The 18,389-nt window shown below is 41.7% G+C and overlaps 1 protein-coding gene across 2 annotated transcripts in view; it reads left to right on the forward strand.

The window, feature by feature from the left end:
* Positions 1 to 15,419, forward strand: part of ERGIC1 (endoplasmic reticulum-golgi intermediate compartment 1) — a 102,394-nt gene extending 86,975 nt beyond the window's left edge. For both annotated transcript variants that reach the window (XM_044454205.1, XM_044454206.1), the window contains exons 9-10: positions 2,082 to 2,204; positions 13,377 to 15,419. In XM_044454205.1, the coding sequence (XP_044310140.1) occupies positions 2,082 to 2,204; positions 13,377 to 13,484 (231 nt within the window). In that variant the 3' untranslated portion in view covers positions 13,485 to 15,419. The remainder of the gene's footprint in view (positions 1 to 2,081; positions 2,205 to 13,376) is intronic.
* Positions 15,420 to 18,389: the final 2,970 nt, after the last annotated feature.

The following is an 18,389-nucleotide window of genomic DNA, read 5'->3' on the forward strand; positions in this document are numbered from 1 at the left end:
CATCCTGATAAGCAAAAAGCGGACTAAACAGAAAAGCTATTAGGTGGATCCAGAATTGGTTGTTAAATCAGACACAAGGAGTGCTCATCAATAGCAGGAGGAAGGTAACTAGTGGGGTGCCACATGGTTCACTCCCAAGCCCGGTGCTCTTCAGCATCTTTATCAATGATTTAGATAAGGAAGTACAAGGAGCAGTAATCAAATTTGCAGATGATACAAAATGGGGTGGAATACCAAATACCCTCGAAGACAGAATGAAGATTGAGGATGATCTTGATAAGCTTGAACACTGGGCTGAAAGCAACAGAATGAGATTCAGTAGGGACAAATGTCAAGTCCTCCACCTAGGAAAAAGGAACCAAATGCATTGATACAAGATGGGGAACACATGGCTCAACAGAACTGAAAAAGACCTCAGAGTTGTTGAGGACAACAGGCTAAATACGAGCTAACAACGTGATGCAGCTTCAAAAATGGCAACACTATTTTAAGATGCAGTAATAGAAGCATTACTTCCAAATCACAAGAATAATAGCCCTATACTCTTTACTAGTCAGACCTCACCTGGAATACAGTGTCCAGTTCTGGGCACCAAGATTTTGAAAAGATGCAGAAAAATTAGAAAGGGTCCAGAGGAGGGCAACAAAAATGATCCAGGATTTGGAAATATTGCCCTGTGAGGAGCAACTGAGAGAACTGGGTACATTCAACCTTGAGAAGACTGAGCAGGGACATGATATCATTTTATAAGTACCTGAAAGGCTGTCACAAAGAAGGACAAGATCTCTTCTTGCTCATACCAGACTGCAAGACACAGATCAATCAGCTCAAGTTGTGACAAACCAGATTTAGTCTAGATATCAGAAGTTTTCTAACTGTCAGAGCAATATGACAGTGGAATCAGTTGCCCAGAGAGGTCGTGGATGGTGTAAATTGGTGTCCTGCAACAGCAGAGGGTTAGACCTGATTGCCTTCTTGGCTTCTTCCAACTCTATTATTCTGTGATTATTTGTGTGTTCAGACCCATCTGTCCATCTTGTACAACCTGCTAGCTAAGGCATCCTTAAAGAGAACTTACACCTTTGTAAAATTTGCAAAGAGCATCAAGGTTGGTGTAGTAGGATTATATAAATAAATTTGGTGAGGAGAATGCATATATGCAGTGACATGAAGATGGAAAAGATAGCAAGTTACGCAGTGCAGCCTTCTTGTCTATACTTAGGATGCTGAAATAATGGGTTTTCTCTGGCTAATGCTCTGCTAAATATCTGCCACATAAGTTCTGGGAAATAATTTGGACACACTAAGAGGTGAGCCTTCATTCTTCATGCTTCACAGTGTAGATGTATAAATAGGACATTGAACTAAGCCAAGACTTAAATGTAGCAGAAAGGAAAAAATGAGATGGAGATTTCAAAGAACTGTTTATACCTCAAAGGTCTGTTTTTCCTGTGACTCTACTCTCTCTTTCTTATTTAATTTGAACATTTAAAATCCCTGTGATCTGCTTCAATCTTAGTACCTCCTAACAAAAAGAAAATTGTCATCACTGGAATAATCAGATTTCCTACCACAATGGCTATGCCCTGTTTCCTTGCCCTTTTTCCATGCAGGATTCCTGAAGACCTCTTTAATGTACAGTCCCAAATGTCCAGCTTTGAAAATATCCCAGTCCTGGACAGCTCTGCCATGTCTAGCCACTAAGGGAAGAAACAAAAATCAGTGGTACTTTGGCGTTATTCTCACAGGGCTGCCTGATCCTTTGCTTTGTCTGTTCTTTCTGCAGAGCCCAGAGTGATGTGTTAGTGCTATTTTGTTAGATGGGAGCTGTTAATATTATGACATCAATAATTAAGTTGGATTCAGGCTTAATCATACTTCAGTCAGACCCTCTGAAGTAAATTAATGGCTAACTCAGATCCTGTTGGCTTTAGTGGATCTACTCTGATTCTGTCTGGATCCAAATCATCATCTTGAAGAATAAGAAGTAGCAGAAGGAGAAAGCATCTGGGTGCTGTGTTGTTAGATATCTGTAGCCCATTGTTTGTGCCTTTCATTCCTTGCCCTGCTTCTTTTTTCAGGAGTATGTCGCATACAGCCATACAGGGCGTATCATTCCAGCCATCTGGTTTCGCTATGACCTGAGTCCCATCACAGTGAAATACACAGAAAGGCGACAGCCCTTGTATAGGTTTATCACAACGGTAAGTTGCTGTTACCCTCTCATCTTTAAGTTGCTCACACAATTTTCTGATGTATAAATAGAACTCATCTGCTAGAGAGCTGAGTCAGCAAAGAACTATTAGGCTAAACAAAAGGAAGAATTTCAAACAAAATTAGGATGCACATTTGTATATCATCTTAAGTTATGCCAAATTATCCCTTCCTCAGATCATTCCTCAGCTTTATTTATCTTGAAGTGCAAGTTAACACGAGACCACATGAGCTTCTGTGATCAATTTGGCTCCAGTCTCCTGCCAAAGAATCGGGAAGATGCTGCTGGCAGGTTGGTCAGCAGCTTCATAAGGAACAAAGGAAAAGCCATGCTGGATCAAACTTGAAGGCCTGTCTTATCTAGCTTTCAATTCTCACAATAGCCAGTGAAAGCCCACACCTAAGCTATGAGCACAACAGCACACACACACACTTCTGTTTGTGTGCCCTAGCAAGTGGTATATAGAGTCCTAGTTCCTCCAGTGCTAGAGGCAATATATGGTAGCCATTGATTTAGCCACCTTGAATTTGTCTAGTCCTCCTTTAAAGCCTTCCAAGTTACTGGCCATCGCTAAAGTAGATACTTCAGAGCTCCTTACCTCTGCCTTACCCCGAGCTCCCTTGCTTGTTTCCTTTGGCTTGCTATGGCCCAACCCTCTTTGAATTTGTACCTTCTCTGAATTATATCTGGCCCACTTTCCTGTGGCCTTCCTATTGTACCCATTTCCTGCTACACCTGAATCTGCATCATCAGCTTCCTGATCCTGTCATAATGCCAAGCTTCTGGCTAGCTTTCTGACATCAACAGAGCAAACAGTTATAAATCAACAGTCCCCAGTTTTAGAACCTACATTCTTCATCCAGGTGATGGACTCCAGTCATATGAACAGTCAGAGCTCTGTCTGTCTGTCTGTCTGTCTGTCTGTCTGTCTGTCTGTCTGTCATCTATCTACCTACCTACCTACCTACCTACCTTCTATCTAAAGCTTTTCTATACCATCCTTCACTGAGTCCCAGGACAGTAATACAATAAAAGCACAGCATCACTTATCAATTGAAAACAAATAAATCCCATCTTTAAAACAACATCAGCACTTAAAATATTGGGCAAATAAAAAGGTTTTGTTAGGGCTTTATACATCATCATCAACACCTTAAATTGGGCCTGGACTTCAATTAAAAGTCAGTGCAGATGGTAAAGGACCGGCGTTATATGTGCATATCTGCCAGTCCCTGTTAACATCCTGGCTGCTCTGTTCTGAACCAGTTGCAGTATCCGGACCGTCTTCAAGGGCAGCCCCACATAGAGCTCATTATAATACTCCAACCAGGAAGTTACCAGAGCGTGGGTCACCGTCGCTAAGCTCTGCTTATTCTAGTAAGGGCATATTTGATGGATCAGCCAAAGCTGAGGGAAAGCGCTCCTTGCTACAGCAGTCACCTGGGACTCCAAAGATAACTCTGTGTCAAGTTGCTCTAGTAATTTTCTGTCCCTAATAGAAATCCTCTCACCAAAATGCACACATGCCTTACATCTACCAGTTTTATACATCTACTAGACTGAGAAACTGGCTGTTTTGCTAGAATTGGAACTAGAGTGGGATGGACAGGACAGCTATACAGTGGGATGCATCATTCCCAAGTCTCTCCACTGTTGCTGAATGACTCTCTAGCCTGTCATCTTTGTTGCTGTCCCACCTTTGCAAACACCGCCAACTTGCTGTTCTGCATCAAGGTTACCCTGGAGACTGGCTAGTCATCATTGCTGTGAAGAGGCTGCAGCCTCTTAGCCCAGGCAGCTGGAGTTACTGTCAAGTGGGACAGGCTCCAGAAGCACCCCTGCCTCTCGTTAAGCAGCAGGTGCTTAGTTAAAAAGCTACAAAGGAGGCCCATGGAAGGAGTACCTGCTGCTCATTTTGTTTGTTTACCAGGCTGTACCCGTGCAACTCTTACAGAAACAGTGGCACATATTTAAGCATCTTCTCATGAACACTGGTGGAATGAGACCCTAGCAGGCCATGGGCGATTATATGCAGGTCTGGAAATCCAAAACCTTTATATTGTTACTACACAATGAATGGAGCATCTCAGCATTGCTCTCTGTGGAAGCTTTAAGTATGGCTGTTAGGAGGAAGACTATGACTATGGCTATATTCCTGCTACTTGGCTTGGGTTCTGTTCTATAGTAGGAGTGACACGAAGATTTGGATTTGTCTGTCTTAATGCAATTTCTCTTTTCGTCCACAGTACACCAAGATATTTTCTCAGCATGCATAAGAGTTTTCAGTGAGATAGTCAAAGAAGGAATAGTTACTGAAAATAAGTACTGCTTTGTTTGTATGTTCAGTGGCTATATATAAGAGGAATGAGAGTGGAAGAGGCCCATGAGGATAAATGGGATGCTTCTGAGGGCTACATTGATCTCATGTACTATAGCCACTTCCCCCAACCTTATGAAGTTCTCAAGAGCATCAGCCAGCTTAAGTAGTGACCAGGAATTCTGGGAGTTGTAGTCCAAAACATTGAGAGGGTACCAGGTTGGGAAGGCTGTACTACAGGTTCCCCATCCTTCATCTAAAGAAAACATAAGCCAGACAGATTCAAATAAGTCTTTGATTGGAAGCACCTGTGACATTGTGGGAGGAAGAAAACATGAAGAGCAGTGGGAATAAATTTGTTCAAGTTCCAGATTGCTTATAAAACATCCCTGGGGGTGGGGAATTAGGCTTTTGAGAATGCTGTTTCACAAATTCTACCTCTTCCCCTTCTAGCAAATCTGATCCTTTGACAATATATAGCACAGCATGGTAAGGTCTTGGGAAGAGGAACAGGGGAAGTGTTCTCCCTGCCCCCTTCCTGAAATATCCGCCCCTTTCTCTAGTGAATTAAACAGTGCCACAAGGCTCCTGTTCCAATCTGAGTTAAATCCTGTACAGGAATACTTTCTTGCAGGGTGAGGTACACTGCAACGTTTTGTTGTAGGTCTCACTATCTAAAATATATGTGTAGCCAAGTCCAAAGCAGGTAGGTGATTGGATCTTCCTGCTTTTGAGTAGTGAAGCCTTAGAACTAACCAGTGAAAGATGTGTCACTTGTATCTCTTATCTTCTGGAACTGACATCGTACTGAGAACAGTAACTAGAATTTGTTGTGATGAGGAGTTAAGTGCGAATTGTTCCCAGAGTCCAGTGCAGCCATGAAGTGTGAACCCAGAGATAATTTGTTAGTCCTGATTGCTGCGAGAAACCTGTAGGGCCTCAGGGAGGGTCTGAAATCACCAGCCATTGGGCGCTGTGAATGCCTCACCTCATCCTTGGGCTAAGGATGCTTTTGCTGAAGACCGTCAGGGCCGTTTGTCCTGCTCTTGCCTTCATTCCCCTTGTCACCCAGGAAGGGGGTGCAGCTTATACATATGGAGAGAGGCACTCTGTAGAACGCATGGCAGGGAGTGTTGTTCTTGGGCTTTTCCCTTGGAACCAGGGCACTGAAGGTGCCCAGGTCTCCACTGCCCCAGGGGCAGCCTTGGCCACCTCAGGAGGGCCTGTGGCTAAGGAGGCATCTCTAAGTTCTCCTTTGGCTCGTTTGTTGATCATCTGAATCCACATGTCATCCCTAAATGTGGCCGATGAACTGCACATCATCTTCAGCACAGGTGCTTTTGTTTCTTCCTAAGTATCTTTGAATCTAAAGTGAGATTCTTTGGGCCAGGCCCCAGGCTTGAAACGTTGTCTGCAAAAGGAAGAGTGCCTCTGCACACTAGAATCTCATTGATAGCCATTTGAGGAAAGTCTGTTTCCCTGAAGTAAGCAAACAAATAAATAAAAAATTCCTTCCTCCCTATATGCTCTTACATTTGAGCTTTGCTCAAGCTAGACTCAAAGGATTTAAGTGCACGTAGAGGAGGCAGAGATGAAGCAGATGCCAGGTACATGTGAGTCATAAGCATTCGGTGGTACAGAGAACTTCAGATGAATATGTTTTTCTCTGTGTATTTTTCTTCTTGCATTTGCAGCGCTGAAGTCATATTTTCCTGCCCTTGATGTACAAAATACATCCCCTCCTCCCCTTCTTGCGGTATAAAACCCATGTCAGTGATCTGTATGGCTTAAAATTGCCCAACTCATTTTGCTGTCATTTTCCTTAAAAAGTAACTTTGCATCACTCTTGGAAGGAGGATAGATGGATAGGAAGGAGTGACAGTGGAAGCCGTATCTGTTCTAAAAACAATATTAATTGCAATTTTCTCTACTTTTTGGTGATTTTTATTCCCCAGAATGTCAGCTGTGCTTTGAAAGACACATTTACCTAGAACAGCCTTCCCATCTTAGTATCTTCCAGATGTATTGGAGCACAGCTCCCATCACTCCCAGCATGAGTGGTCAAGGTAGCTGGGGAATATAGAAACTGTAGTCCAGCACATCTGGAGATGGCAAGTAGGGGAAGACTGTCCTGCTTTCAGTCACTGAAATATCTTCCCATTTTGCTCAGCATATTAAACATAAATACCTGAGTTAAAAATACACAGAGAAATGAGTAGTTTTTCCCTTGCTGCTGCTACTTGCTATTAAAATCTTGTCTACTCATATTGCCCAGTTCCGTTCCCAACTTAGCCACTGGTCTCTTAAGCTGCCCTCTCTGTATCACATGAAGCTAGCTGTATTTTGTGAAGAGTGGGGGTTGGGGGTGGGTTTCCTTTCTCTGTGGAACATTTATAGCTCATTTTGAGCTGATTTATAACCCAAGCTTTTAGGATGTATCCAGAAACAACTTTCATGGGGTTCAGTGGGATTTTCAGACTGGTAATACACATGAGATTGCAGTTTTATAATGCAGCTTTATACATGTCTACACAGAAATAAGCCGCAGTGAGCAAAAATTGACTTACTTCCAGGTTAGTTTACATAGATTAAAGTCAGAAACATAATTCTTTCCTTTTTCAATGTCTTGGGGCCTCCCCACCCCCACCTGGACCCATGTTAAAAACTACTTTTCTTCTCATCTACTCACTATGAACCTCACTAAATCTATTAACAGAGTCTGGATTTTGCCTGGGCACAGGTAATATTGTCATCTCCCAATTTAGGAAATGAGAAGACTCTCACGTCAGTCCACTACAAAGATGCATGAGAGAAGCATGGTGTGGAACTATGTATGTTAGAAACATTCTGATAATTTAAAAACAAGTACCAAAGGAATGTGCATTCAGTCAGAAAAAAAGTTAGGTGAGCTTCAAATGAAAAATGAGACAAGGAGATGTAGACTAGCCTCACACAATCATGGGGCAGGGAAAACCACTATGGCCAATCTCACGTTGTATGATTTTTCTAATTACTCTCATGGCACAAAGCTTCCTGTGTTGTCCGAACCTGGCAATATGAGCAGCAGGGGGTTGCTACAACCAGCCATGGGTTCTGAGGTGGTTTGAAAGCCACCCCTACCATGCAGCTCAACAGGTTTTGGAAGTTGTATGGTGGAAATTAGGTAAATCATGCAGTGCAGGGGACAGGGAAAAAGAGTCACTGCTGCTCCTCCCCCTTCCCCTGTGATTGTGTGAACCCAGCCTATTCTTTTGCCCTCAGTTGCTCGATTAAACTTGAGTCAAAATGGTTTAAATCTGTTGCTCTTGTGTTCTGCACAAACACAGTAATGTGGCAGTGCTTGATCTTAGCATTCCATTTTCCCCAAAGAAAATGACTAAGGTTAAAGAAATGTTTTCCACTTGTGGAAATCTATCATATCATATGCACTGAACAGCAATACTGTGCAAGGTTACTTGCTGTACACGGTATGGAAACAGCTTAACCCCTTTCTGTCTAGAGGACTTCAGAGGCAATTCTAAACAGAGTTTTGTAGCATCTTAAAGGTCTGAATTATTACAAAGTAACCTGTGCATGTTTACTTGACCTTTAAGCCAACCAACTTCTCAGTAAATAAGCATAGGATAGAGCTGGTAGGCATAGTTCCCATAAACAGTGATGATAAAATTGTTCCTAGTCTGCAGGTGTGGTAGCATATTTGAATGTTACCCAGTTTGGCAGCCGCAAGGGTGATTTCTCTGATTAGGTCTATGACCAACTATTCTAAGAGAATCATTCATGATACTAGAAATTTGTTTCCTCCTCACAAACAGAACATTCATTTTTTCAGTCCATGTGAAGGTAATTGAAGTCACCCATTATTACACTCTGTTTTGGATTACACATAGCACTTTAGTCTGAGAGGCAATGTTATGACTTCAGAATTGCATTCCTTTTTGGGCCTGATATCACCATCCATTGTAATTCTGTGAATGGTCTATTCATAGGTTTTCTAGCTTACTAGATTCTGTGCCCTCTATGACCACATGAAGCTGTACCATTCACAGTATGCCTCTGTCTTTTCTGTGCAGTTTATGTCCAAGGTTAACTGTGTCCCACTGATTCTTTCCTTTCTACCAGGTTTATGTTATGACCACTCCCTGTATCTTTTATATTTATATGCACCACTAGGAACTCCAGCTCCCCCTACTGCCCTTTCTCTTCTTTGACCTGCTATCCTGCTATTTTGACCTGAATTCATTACAAAATTCTACTTCATCCCTATTTGAATAAATGAAAGTGTCTACACAAGATGTGGGCAATCTGCACTTTTGCCCTCCCTCTGGTCAGCCCCTCATTCCCCCCTCTACCTTGCTATGCTCCAGAGTAGGAATGGTGTTGCCACCAGAAAACAGAAGTGTGCCACTACCACAGAAAGAATTGATGGCAATCAGGCATTTCTAGCATGCATCTTTGATGCTCCATGTTCATTGGTAAAAAAAAAAAGCCAAATAAATGGAAGGAAGGAAGGAAGGAAGGAAGGAAGGAAGGAAGGAAGGAAGGAAGTAGTCAGGCACAGTGTGTGCCACTGTGTTTGAAATGTTAGATGTTCTGCTCTGTGGTTTCACTGCATGCCTGAAAAGTGAAGTGGGAATTGGAAAAAGGCAGGAGTACATGGTGAAAGCCAAGCCAGAAGACAGACTAGGGTGAGCAGAGTCTGGAGGCTACCCAGGGAAGCTGTCTGGTTGGCAGTTTGGCCAGCAGGGAAGGTGGATGTAGAGACAAAATGGTTTGTATGAATGAGTGTGTGTGGGCGAGAGGGGGGGTAAGGGAAAGGGAAAACTGGATGAATTAAGTGGGGGAGGGAATGTGCTTATGCATGTGTGTATGTGTGTGTGTAAATGGATGTATATTTAGGGGACAGAGGGAGGGAGTGGCAATCAGTGTCCCCACCACAGCAGGCATTAGCCCTGCATAGTACTGCCTTCACTCCTATCATCATCATTGATGTGTGCCCCACAACCACCTTCTCATGATGGAATGCAGCTTGTGATCCTGAAAAGGTTGTCCAGTCCCCAGGTTGCATCCTTTTCCCTTTGGGATGATTGGACTTCAGCCAGATGCTCCTCAGCTCTTGATATCAAGAGTCTGCAGTCTGGTTCCATTTTGGGTTCATGTGGAGCCCATCTCTTTTTGGTACAGACTTGTTCAATCCAACACATTTTTCCATGCTCGACAAATCTGAACCTCCTGTTCTAACACTAGAGTCTCATCTCTGCATTTGTGATCCTTCAATCCTGACTATCTAGCTCAGTGGTTGTAAATCTGTGGCACGTGTGCCAAAGTGGGTATGCAGAGCCCTCTTGTTGGCACGCAAGCCAAGTCGCCCCAGCATCGTCCCAGCAGCCAAGAATTGGATAACAGTGCACCTAGGGGCCATGCGCATGCTCAGAAAGGAGTAGTGGTGCCAGGCAATGACGTCATGAGCTGCGACTCATTAGCCGTGGCTCGTCTGAGCTTTTGCATGGCTGCTCAGTGTGCTGCCAAGGAGATTTGCTTGGCCGGGCTGTGAGTTTTTTTTTTTTTTTTTAACTAAAACCTCAGTTTTCAGGATTTATTGTAGTGTTGGCACTTTGCGATGAATAAGGGGTTTTGGGTTGCAGCTTGGGAACTTGGTCTCCAAAAGGTTCGCTATCACTGGGTTAGGGTTCCAAAAGCGAGGTGTTCTGGCATGATTTTGATGGTTGGAATGTGTTTAGAAGGGGCAGAAATGATGAGCTGTGCAGAAAAAGCTCCTCGAGGAAGGCTTTTCCAAAATTGTCCTCTTTTCAATAGAACTTTATCCCTGTATTAGTGTTAGGTGTGTGCACCAGGGTCGGGTTAGGGTTAGAGATTTATTTTGTTTTCAGTACTGCCTGACTACAGGCAGTTGGTGTCACCAGTACCAACTTGCACCACAACCGTGGACAACTCCTCTGCACGATCATCCTATGATGAAGAATGTCTGTAACCTTTGCACCAGTTAAGAAAGTCACCACAGGATCAGAACACTGTAGGATTAGGGTTCTGTGCACAGTTTAATGAAAATGTTGATCCAGTGTGTTACTGCTTTGAAAAAAACAAATTCCATTTTAGGCATAACTGGAAATAAAAGTTACAATGTTGTTGTTGTTCAGTCACAAAGTCATACCTGACTCTTTGCGACCCCATGGACAACATTCCTCCAGGCCTTCCTGTCCTCCACCATCCCCCAGAGTCCACTTAAGCTCACACCGACTGCTTCAGTGACTCCGTTTAGCTACTTCATCCTCTGTCGTCCCCTTCTTCTTTTGCCCTCAATTGTTCCCAGCATCAGGGTCTTTTCCAGTGAGTCCTACCTTCTCATTAGGTGGCCAAAGTATTTGAGTTTCATCTTCAGTATCTGGCCTTCTAAAGAGCAGTCAGGGTTGATCTCCTCTAGGACTGACCGGTTTGATCACCTTGCAGTCCAAGAGACTCGCAGGAGTCTCCTCCAGCACCACGATTCAAAGGCCTCAGTTCTTTGGTGCTCAGCCTTCCTTATGGTCCAACATTCACAGCCATGCATTGCAACTGGGAAAACCATAGCCTTGGCTATATGCACTTTTGTTGGCAGGGTGATGTCTCTGCTTTTTAGTATGCTTTCTAGATTTGCCATAGCTTTCCTCCCAAGGAGCAAGTTTCTTTTAATGTCTTGTCTTCATTCACAGTGTGCAGTGATGTTGGAGGCCAAGAAAATAAAATCTGTCACTCCCTCCATTTCTTCCCCATCTATTTGCCAGGAAGTGAGAGGACCGGATGTCATGATCTTAGTTTTCTTAATGTTGAGTTTTAAGCCAACTTTTGCACTCTCCTCTTTCACCCGCATCAAGAGGCTCTTTAGTTCCTCTGCCATTAGAGTGGAATCATCTGCATATCCGAGGTTGTTATTTCTCCCAGCAATCTTAATTCCAGGTTGCGATTTATCTAGCCGAGCCTTTCATTTGATGTACTCTGCATATGAGTTAAAAAGGCAGGGCAACAATATACAGCCTTGCCATACTCCATTCCCAATTTTGAACCAATCATTTGTTCCATATCTCGTTTTAACTGTTGCTTCTTGACCCACATACAGTTTTCTCAAGAAACAAATAAGATGGTGTGGTACTCCCATCTCTCTAAGAACTTGCCACAGTTTGTTGTGATCCACACCATCAAAGGCTTTAGCATAGTCAATGAAGCAAAAGTAGACATTTTTCTGCAATTCCTTCCCTTTCTCCATGATCCAAATGTTTCAATAAGCATAATGCTATGACCACATTTAGAATGATGTGTACAGTACTGGTCATTCTTTCTAAAAATGATATGGTAAAGTGTAGAAAAGGAGGCTAAAATGAGCAAAGGGTTGCAGCAACTTCCCTATGAGGAACGAGTACAGGAGCTGGTATCGTTTAGCTTAGAGAAAGGGTGAGAAAGGGAAGACAGGACAGAGGTGTACCGCAATTATGCATGGTGTGGAGAACATGAATAGGGGGACATTTCCCTCCCTCTCCCATAATCCTACAATCTGAGGTCATTCCGTGAAGCTGATTGATGAGAAATTCAGGACTTCTTTTCAGAATTCAGAAAAAAGGAAGGACTTCTTCACACAGCACATAGACTATGCAATTTGCTACCACCTGTTCTAGTAACAACTACCACTTCAGGTGGCTTTGAAAGTAGACTGGACAAATTCATAGAGGAGATGGCTGTCAGTGAGAAAGAGCTTTGGCTATAGTATGGTAAAAAATAAAATACATAAATGAATACTAGTCCCAAGGGTATAAGTTGTCTTCAATACCACAAATAGTATGCCTTTGTACACCATTTGCTGGGAAACATTGCTTCTGACTCAGGTCCTGCTTGTGAACTTTCCATGGCTGCCTGTTTGCTGCTGTGTGAATAGGAGGCTTTACTAGATGGACCTTAGCCTGACCCAACATGGAATTTCTTACGTTCATACCATTGCAAACTCATCTTTTTGTATCTCTGTTGATTGACTCACCCACCATGAAGAACCCTTTGTTTCCAGTGGCATATCCTCAGTTGGGGAGGAGATCAAACAACAGGATATCAGTTTATAGCATAGGCTCATTCACAGAATTATTGTCCTCTTCCTCATTATTACTGAGGAAATATTGCCCTCTTCCTCATATCTCAGGGAATATCCCTTCCCTGAGATATTGCTGTCATTGCTGGGAGTGGGACATTACTATTATATCTCTGAAAATGTCATTGGCATATCTCTTTGCCTCTCCCACCATCTCCAGGTTAGCTACCCAAAGAGCCAAGACCTCATTATACCAACACAACCCACATACACACAGAGAGATGTCCACCCCACAAACAGATGAAACTACATGCAATACAATGGAGTCCTCTGTGGTGGTTTTCTACTTTCATAGCAGAATGTTTTCTTTATTCTGTAGAATTTGTTTACTTAGAAAGCTATTTTTTGTGGGATCAAAGGGGAGTTTACTACCCTGGCCTCTTATCTGGCTGCTTCCTGTTTTCCTTAACATGTCTTTACTGGTGTTAGGTCACTCCACTGACTGTGGCACTCTTGGAAAAAAAACAGTACCGAATCCTGTACATATTGGCAATTTATCTGACCACTGATTTTATGTGGAAAGCAGGGTTCCAGTCCTCACTCACCCCATTGGACTGAGTGACCTTACTTTCAACCTCATCTGCATTTTGCCCAAATTTAGCTAAATGGAAACTAAGCAGACCCCCTGTATATCCGAGGAGGGCATTCGTGGTTGCTCCTGGAAAAAGACTCAAACCCAAACTGTACTCATCATTTTTTTCTTTCTTTACACATCTCAGATTTGTGCCATCATTGGAGGAACATTCACTGTGGCTGGGATTCTTGACTCCTGCATTTTCACCGCCTCTGAAGCCTGGAAAAAGATCCAACTAGGGAAGATGCAATAGCAAAACAGCTCTTATCCCAGTCCTTTGGAGAAAAACAAAAAATGAGAAATCCACTGCTATCTGTTGTTTGCCTTTGTATCAGTTTCAATTGGTATAACTCACCTGTCAGTTCACTGAAAACTTTTTAAAGGAACAAAAATACCCCCAAATAAATGATATCAGCATTAACAAGGGGGGTGTGGTTCTGCATGTTCCTGTCGCTAAAAATATTTTTAAGGTCACTTATTATGTTTAATAATCAGATCCTATGGATCTGACTAGGTATAATTATTTTCAAAACCTCACAGGTACTGAAACTTAGTTATGACTAACTTTGCAGATCAGATTTTCTCTCAAAGGTAATTGGCCAATTGTGCTTTATGATAAAACTGTGCATTTAAAAAGGCCAAACTAGTCTGACCAGTCAGAAAAACTGTAACAACAGGCTGATTGATCTGCTGTGAAATAATTGTTCTTGGTGTGAATAAGAACAGGTTAGAAGATAGGACACCACGATCTTTTTGGTGGTGCCTGAAAAGTTCCCCATTGTAAGCATGCACATTCCCTGAATGACACTATAAAATAGGATTAAGCATAATCAGTACCTGATTTCTCCAGTGTGAATATAATTAGGAGAGTCTTACTTCCTTTATTCTCCAGAGATGTTAAAGTATTTTAATTCCTTCTAGCAATTGAATACCCAGTCTTAGTGTTTACAGATGGCAAAGAGTAACAGAAAGGTGGAATAAATGAATGAAGAGTATAATAAGCTACCTTTGGATATAAAGGGGCATATCGATCTTTCTCTACATTTCTGTGATTTTCTCCTGCCATTTGAAATACTTGCCAGCCAGCTGTCCAGGTTAGAACTTTTGAGTTGAAGGAAAATTGAAAAACTACTCTAGAAAGCTGGGCAGATGAGCTTCTTTTTAAAGACATGGAGTATTGCAGGATGCAGAAGTGCAAGACCTAGCCCACAGTATGAGGAATCCAAATCCTTTTTCAATGGTTTGTTTATCCTTAAAATAATTTAGATTGCTAACTTTTGCAAAAATGACAGCTACAGCAGCAAGAGCATATTATTTACTGATTCATAGGTAATAGGTAGAACACTGTGAAAAGCAGGACAGGGTTTGCTATACAGACATTTTCCTACTGATGTATTTCAATCTTAAGTATGAAACGCAAGTTTGCTCAAGCCTGCAGTGAGTGATGAGAAAGGAAAAATGCTGCGCAATGTAGTTTCTAATATGCTGTTGACACTGGTTCATACGATAAGACCAACCAGTTTTCATAGACCTCAAATAGATCTTTATGAACCAACTGATAATTAATGCATGCTTTGTACATTTTAAATGACCTAGGATAGCATATACATCAGCTGTGTGCTCTCTAGGTTTTGCTGCCCTTCTTAAACACTAAGAATGTCCATGTTTCAATTTTGAAAAGAAGGGTGTTATGCTACTGTTGGCATAACATGTGTAGGTAGGTTTATCTTCTTCAGATTTGGAAGTGACACATCAATAGACTATGACTAAAGGATTTGGGCTTGGAAGTATTCCCTGGTGCAAGTTTATGCCACTTGATTTGGAAGTAATGCCACTGAGTTCCTTGTGGTTTACTCCTAGGTAGGCAAATATAGAATTGCATTCTCAGTCTGCCCAGTATGTCTGTTGAAATTTTCACAGTGTTACGGTATAGGGAAGATAGTCACATTTTCTCTTACTAAATTTTTGCTCGTTGGGTTACCATCCCTTTCTTTTCTGATTTCTCCCAGTCTTTTTACAGTGTAAAACATCTTTAAATTTTACCCCTACTTTTAATATGAAATGATTTATTATCTTGGTGTAAAACTGGATCTTGAAATTTCCTGTATCTTGTTTAATAATTGGATAGATTTTATACATTTTTTCATTTGCAAAAATCAAGTTGAAAATAATACATGTGTGTTCATTTCTGGTTGTCTGTGTCTTTCTCACATGAAAATAGGAATTGGTCCCTCTGACATGGAAAGTGAGTTTTCTCTGCTGCAATGTTATGAACATTTCAATCGGTTATTTATTATTAAGAAAACAAAAATTACAACCGTTATGAAGTGGATGCTTGGAAGTGGATCCTACATCAAATAAAGCCAGAACTTGCCCTAGAAACAAAAATAATGAAACTGAAGTTGTACTTTGACCACATCATGAAAAGACAAGATTCCCTGGGGAAGCCAATCATGTTAGAGAAAGTCAAGGGCAGAAGAAGAGGAAGACCAAATATGAGATAGATCAGTTCCATCAAAGAAGACACTGCCCTGAGCTTACAAGAGCAGAACAGGGCTGTCAAGGACAGGATATTTTGAGGGCATGTCTTACAGGGTCGCCATCAGAGATGACCTGATGGCACATAATTCAAAAAAATCTGCTTGGATAGTGTTGGCATACTAAGGTATTTGAACATAATGAAAATAATATTAATTTTTAAACTTTCCTAATTAGAGGCTATAGAACCCTTAACTGAGTTGTGTTACTACTTTGTTAGACTGCAGGTTGTTTTAGATTCATCTGTTCATAAGCTAGCCAACCAGCTTGTCCACTGTAATAGCAATTAATGTGTTTAGATTTCTAATTTCTGCAGTTGATGAACAAATGACATTTAACTGTATTCCTGCAGTGTAAATGCTGCTAACATGTTCCCCTGATTAACAACATACACAACTCAGTTATGGATTGGAGCATAGGCCAGTCTGCTTCAGCATTCTGTATACTGGAGCCTGTCAGATGCTGATGCTATTCTAGTCCAGACCCACAGCAGGACTAGAATACTACAGTACCTGGCAAATGGTATTGAAAGAACTGATACTTAAAGGGAAAATTGAGAAGTCCTTCTTGGAGGTTCTTTGAAACCCCCCCCCCTTTTTTTTACTACTATTAATTTGGTTTCATCAGCAAATTTGGCCAGCTTGTTCCTTACCCCTAACTCCAGATCATTCCCGAACAAGTTAAAAAAATATTGTTGCCAAAAAAAGATGGGAACTGCACTGTTCCCATCCCAGTATTTGAAGAATTTATCATTTATTTCTATTCTGCACTTTCTATAACTAGTTACCAATCCATAAGAGTCATTCTCCTTTTATTCTTCCTCTCCTCTAGAGAGCTGGTGCAGTGTGATGGTTTGAGTATTGGACTGGGAATCTGGGAGATCTGGTTCTGGTCCTCACTCTGCTATGAAATTCACAGGGTGACTTTGGGCCAGTCATGGACTCTCAGCTTAACGTACTTTAAAGGATCCTTGTGAAAAGCTGTGTCAACTGCCCTGGATGCCTCACAAAAAGAAAAAAAAACATGGATAGAACTGTAATGCAATAATAAGAATTCACTGACTGCTAGGTTTGGTCAGGAACTTGGTCAAAAGCCTTTTTGAAGTCCAAGAAAACAATTCAGCCACATGTTTATTGACAATGTTAAAGTACTTGAAAAGTTTAGTGAAACAGGACTTTGCAGAAGCCATGCCAATTCTTTTTCAGCAGGATGTGTCCTTAGATTTGCTTGATAATTTTATCTTTAATAATACTTCCTACCAATATACCTGGAATATATGTTAAACTAACATATCTGTCATTTCCAGAATCTTACCCATCACTCTTTAAATAGTATAGCTACCCTGGCCATTAACTAGTCCTCCGCTAAAGAGGCTGATAGTAGGGCATGGAAAATGCATAGCGTTAGATAAGCAATTCCACATTTGAGTTGTTTACAAACTCTTGGATGGATACCATCTGGACTTAGCAATTTATTAGAATGTCATTTTGTTACCACTATATACCTCTGTTCCTCAGACCTCCTTCCTGAAAATATAAGTTCAGGCACAGGTTTCTGACCTACATCTTCTGCAGTGAAGAAGAATGTGAATAGTTCAGCATCTCTGCAACATTATCATCCTCCTTTTGTATGCCTGTAACTCCGCTGTCATTCAGTGGTTTAACTGTGTCCCTGCATGGTTTCTGCTTCTGATGCATTTAAAGAATGTTTAATTGCTGCTCTTAATGTTGTTGGTGATATGCCATGCACACATTTTTTTTCATCCTTTCTTGTCAGTTTGCATTTCCTTTGTGCAAGTTTGTGTTCTTTCCCCCCCTTCTCATTTGAGCAAGACTAATCATTTCTAAAGGAAACCACCTTTTCTCTAACAACTTTGTCACTTCTTGTTCGCCATGCTGCTGACCTCCTTGACTTGGTACTCCCTTTCTACTTACATGTAAACTAGATCAATAACACTTGACTTGCCCAATTAACTCCTAGGCATTATTTAGGATTAAATTAGAGTTGTTTGGTTGGTTCTGTTCTGGGATACTTTGGGATTGCAATTGCAATTGCCAGACCATCTTCAAGAACAGCCCCATGTAGAGCACATTACAATAATCTATTTTGGGAGTTATTAGAGCATGGGTAACTATCTTCAGGTTCCCGTTGTCTACGTAGGGGAGGAGCTGGAAAATCCTCCACAGCTGGAAAATGGCAGTCTTGGACACCGAGTCCACCTGACACTCCAGGGACAGACTGGGGTTCTGGAGCACCCCAGACTGTGGACCCTCTCCTTTAGGGGGAGTGTGACCCCATCCTGGACAGGGTAATGCCCTTCTACTCTCCGTGAAGGATATTAGGAGGATAAGTACTTGGAGGAGGGCTTTCTCTGCGGTGGCGCCCAATCTATGGAATGCGCTCCTCAGAGAGGTCCGCCTGGCGCCGTCGTTAATTTGTTTTTTGGTGCAAGGCGAAATCCTTTTTATTTAAACATCATTTTAATTGCTAATATTATTTATTTATTTTACATCTTTGGCCAGGTCCTCTCAAATTATATTGTTTTTATATTGTTTTATATTGTTATTATTTATTTGTTGTTGTGAGCCGCCCCGAGGCTTCGCCGAATGGGGTGGCATAG

Source organism: Varanus komodoensis, unplaced genomic scaffold (genome assembly GCF_004798865.1).
Source record: "Varanus komodoensis strain SLA01 unplaced genomic scaffold, ASM479886v1 scaffold7_3, whole genome shotgun sequence".
In the NCBI taxonomy this organism is placed as follows: domain Eukaryota; kingdom Metazoa; phylum Chordata; class Lepidosauria; order Squamata; family Varanidae; genus Varanus; species Varanus komodoensis.